Source organism: Pagrus major, chromosome 15 (assembly GCF_040436345.1).
Source record: "Pagrus major chromosome 15, Pma_NU_1.0".
Classification (NCBI taxonomy): domain Eukaryota; kingdom Metazoa; phylum Chordata; class Actinopteri; order Spariformes; family Sparidae; genus Pagrus; species Pagrus major.
Window position 1 is genome coordinate 22506967 of NC_133229.1, and position 4871 is coordinate 22511837.

Below are 4871 nucleotides of genomic sequence, written 5' to 3' on the forward strand. Positions count from 1 at the left end.
ACTTGTTCAATGGCTGGGAGCTAAACTGCATTGCTTGAATAATAGCTGGGGGCTAAACTACATTTCTGGCTTAACTGTGCATGAAGAAGAAGCTGAAAGAGTGTGAATAAAGGCTGGGACGCAAACTACGCTGCTTGGAAAATGGCCAGGAACTAAACCGCATGCCTTGAATAGTAGCTTCGAGTTAAATTACACAGATGGCTTGAACGAGTAGGTGAACTGTGGCCCTGTTTTGTAGGTGAGCGGCCCCTTTAAGTGGCTCGAGTGAAAACTCCCCTTCCCACAATGCACCGGTCGATTCTTCGTCGTCGAACAAAAACGCGGAAACAAAAGAAATAATCAGTTTGACAAAACAAATAACAGCGAGTCGGCAGAAAGTGAGCGTAGTTGTAGCTGACAGCTGTCAGCTAACATCGTAGCTTCTCTGACTCCACCTAAAAGACTTACCATGGCTTTAAAAAGAATAAAAAAGGTAAGAGTATTCGTCTTGTCTTATTTTTCACATACAGAATACGATGGAGCGATATGGATGCGTCGGTGTAACGTTAACGTTAGCTAGTCCGTCATCTCATAGCATTTGTTTGCTAACCTTACGTGGTTGATGGTTGTACCCATGTTTTGTCAACGTGTCAACGCCAGATAATTAATACAAAATACAGCTTATGCTCAGTTTTTCAAGACAGTGGCGGCGACATTACACAGAAGCCAGTTAGCTTAGCTAAGCATTTAAACTTCGATGTGCTAACTTCGCCGCTACAAGCTAAAATTGGCCTAGCTATCGAGCAATGTGAGAGCACCTCATCGTGTGTTCCTGGATACGTCTCAGTATATTTTAATAACCCGAAGTTTACGTTTGTCTTTCGCTGACGCTAGTTTACGAGTTGTTCTACTGTAAACTAAACAGTTTGCTATGTGAAGTGTTTTATGTACATTGCAGCAGAAGCTGTTGGTCGCTTAAAATGCTGTTTGTTCATTTGTACAGGAGTTAGACGACTTTTCAAAGGACCCTCCATCTTCATGTTCAGCTGGACCTGTAGGAGACGACAGTAAGTGTGAGAGTACCTGATGACATGTACAACCCTGGTCCCAAGACATGTACAACCCTGGGACACTGTGTAAAACATGAATAAGAAGGCATGCAATAGTTTGGTAATCGTTTGATGAGGGAAAACAGTACATAGGCGATATATATTTTATGTGTTGCCTCATTATCTTCATAGATTTTTGTAATGATCAGATTTTCATGTCAGCAACATGTTTTTAAACAAGTTGGGACAGGAGCAACGAAAGACTGGGAAAGTCGTTGAATGCACTAAAACACCTGTCTGGAACATTCCGCAGGTAAACAGGTTTGGTGACAGGTGATAGTATCATGATTTGTGTATGACAAGGGGAAACCTCGACATGCTCGAGCAAGGATGGGGTGAGGTTGACCATTTTGTGGAAGGCACGATTGTTTAAACTATATTAGCTACTGCCTCAGCTCAGGAATGTGAAAACATTGCCAGTAAACACAATGCGCTTTGACATGATTGCATTCTACACAGTGTCCCACATATTTGTGAATCTGGGTTGTACATAAACGTGTCATTTTCTTACTTTTAACCCTGTAATTTCCCACTGTCATTCTTGTAAACGACATTTTTTTGGGGGGGGGGGGGACTGTGTTGCATTGTTTCTGATATGTGGCTTGAAAGCCGTGATACTAAATATTGTTCTCACAGATTGTTTCTTCATCTTTCTTTCCTTTAGTGTTTCACTGGCAAGCTAGCATCATGGGACCGGTGAGCTATTTCTGGATTTGTTTTTTTTGTTTGTTTGTTTGTTTTTTTTTAAAGCAAGCTGCTTCTGGATTTCTAGACAATAGTGTTTTATGTTGACTTTACAGACCTTTCTGTTCTGTATGGAGAACACTGACTGGCACAGTCTAGCCTAGTGTTGTTCACTGACGTCTATGGCATTAGTGAGACAATAGGAAAAGGGAGAATACCATAATGTCTTAATTTAAACAAAGAAAACCTTAATTGAAGAATACAGAATAATCTAAATGATTGGTTGCTCTCTCACTGTGATTTAGGGGGTGTCACAGTTCTCCAGATCCCTGTGTCTTTTTGACTCTGGCCTCAAACTTTTTTCTTCAGCGCGGATGGCTGTGTCGTTGTTGGACTATCAAGTCTTTATTTGTAAAGATGAACGAATGCAAATTTATTTCAGCCATGTGAAAACAAAACAAAACACAAAGTTAAATTAGTTCAACAAATAAGTATAAAATGAAAAGCATGTTACAGAGTATATTTTATTAACAAGCATTGACATGCCTGCAAATGAGTAGGAAGAAGTATACACTTATTTAATCCTACCCCTCAACAGATCATTGTTTTTTTTTTTTTTAATTCTTTGTTAAAAAGTGTGATATAACAGCCGTTTTAGAAATGTTACACGCTAAGGCCGTATCGTCAAATTTGAATAATTTATTTAAAATGTTGTAACAATTACTTATTTCAGACAAACTGTTAAACGCAAAAAAACTAAAAGAAGAGTCACTAGATGGTAGAAGGGTACTTTTCAATAACAGCTTGAGTTTCCTCACACCGTGAGTTCGTAGCAGAACCTGTGTGTAGCATAGCCTACAAAATGTCGATTGCCGTTGACATAACTTATGTGGAAGGCAAAATGTTGCCACACCGGTTCTGTTTCTGCATCATCTCCACCTCCAGCAGTCGCCATGGTGTTGAAAAATGCAGCTGCAGGCTATGGTCATACGCAAATAGGCGTGGCTGGGGAAGAGAAAAACACTGGGAACACGGCCGATCTTGCTTTTGATTTAAATTATTGAAATTTAAAGCTCATTTCGGTCGATTTAAAAAAAAAAAACGTAACACCCCTATTGCAAATATTTCATCCCATACAGTACTAGCCATGGCTTAACAATCTTTTGCCTCTCTTTTTCAGGTTGACAGCCCATATCATGGAGGAGTATTCTTCCTCTCTGTCCATTTTCCCACTGACTATCCCTTTAAACCACCAAAGGTAAGATTATTTACCTCATAGATTGATCAGAAGTACATCACATTGTTATAACAGGCATGTTTCACTATTTTCCCACATTTATTGATAATGAATGATTAGATGCAGCCCTGCTCAGAAAATGAATGCCAATTTTTGTGTGTCCTTTTGACAGACACCCTATTCACATTCAGAATCCAGGTTATATGACTTACTGCTGCCTTTTTTGTTTTGTCATTTTCATAGCTTGCCTTCACAACGAAAATCTTTCACCCAAACATAAACGGCAATGGTAGCATCTGCCTTGACATCTTGAGGCAACAGTGGTCACCTGCCCTTACAATATCAAAAGGTAACTTAACATCTACATCAACCTGAAGAACATTTTTTTGTACGCAAGATTTACCTTGAAGTCACATGAGAATAGTGTTTTGCTTGATGTAATTTGGCATTAGGAGGGAGGAGGGGTGCCCAAGATGGTACTTTGCATTATATCAAACATAGCAAGGCAGTGAAGCCCTTTGGGTGAAGTAATCAGCACACACAGTGCTGTCACCAAATCTGGATTCTTCTAAATTAATGATATCCAGCCCTGTGAACGCAGGTAACAGGATTTTCAAGGCTGATTATCCAAAAATGAACCTCTGCACTTTGTGTACTTTTGCCACTTTGAAAATTGTGACATTGCAGGGTTTGTTCTGTATAATTGGCGGAGCAAACAGGGGGATGTTCAAATATCTGAGATGAAAGAAGCGTCTAAAAATACTACTTTTTTTCAAGCACCTGAACTAATAGGATTTTGATATGAAGGTGCATGAACTCAAAACATGTCCATTTGTATTTAAATGTGGTATATGGAGAATGAGCTAAGAAGTTGACACAGTTTTTGATATAATTGAAACCTGTGCCGCATACTGATTTTTGTTCTTTCCTCCCCAGTTTTATTATCCATATGCTCTTTGCTATGTGACCCAAATCCAGATGATCCACTAGTCCCAGAAATTGCACAAACCTACAAAACAGACAGAGCACTGTGAGTACAAAAGTCAATTAATTTTGCATGTGGAGAAACAATCGACTAGTCTTTGGAAACCTCATTTGATTCTGTTTTTCTCTTTAGGTACAACAAAAGTGCTAAAGAATGGACTCAGAAGTATGCAACTTGAGGACAATGATTCATCCCTGAACACCTCAAAATATGACAGTACTGTTTCAACTCCTCATCAACACTGGTTCTAGTTAAGGTGTTTTATTCGCTTGGGGCACTTTCTGTACTCAGACTTTACTTGACTTAACTGTTTTTACTGTTTATTTTATTTTTTCTTAAATTAGCATTATTATTATTATTATTTTTACTATTATTATTATTATTGTTATTATTATTATTATTATTATTACTATTATTATAAGTTGTGGTGGGATGGCCTGATTGTATTTTTCTTTTAATAGATTGTACAAGACTATACTGAATTTATTTTTCATCATTTTTCATTAAAACATTAATCAAAATGTGAATTGTACATTGTTTTCTTGCCAATACACACAAGTAAACTGTTTCTCTCTCTGTACAGTGTATTTGTGTGACTTTATCCCTTATTTTATTATTCACATGGCCACTAGGTGGTAGCCTTTACTTTTTACCACCCAAGCCTTTCACATAAGGCCATTGCTTTCCTGGACGAGTTAATATCAGGGATTTTTTTACATTTAATCCAGGCCCACGTGGTATATGGTTATTCATGTGGATAGTGGCTATTATAGTGTCTTGCTTTAGCAGTGAAATGAGAAGAGATGTTCAGTTCATTTAAATTAGACCACCAGTTATCATCACCTCTGCTGGTCGGTACGCTATTGAAGCTGGTGTA

The 4871-nt window shown here is 38.2% G+C and overlaps 1 protein-coding gene across 1 annotated transcript; it reads left to right on the forward strand.

Annotated features, from left to right (window-relative positions):
* Positions 1–303: 303 nt before the first annotated feature.
* LOC141009632 (ubiquitin-conjugating enzyme E2 D2-like) lies at positions 304–4574 on the forward strand. Its single transcript, XM_073482314.1, has 7 exons — positions 304–472; positions 983–1046; positions 1753–1784; positions 2953–3030; positions 3253–3358; positions 3946–4039; positions 4127–4574. Exons 1-7 carry the CDS (start codon positions 449–451, stop codon positions 4170–4172), a joined length of 444 nt encoding a protein of 147 aa, XP_073338415.1. The 5' UTR covers positions 304–448; the 3' UTR covers positions 4173–4574.
* The last annotated feature ends 297 nt before the right edge of the window (positions 4575–4871 follow it).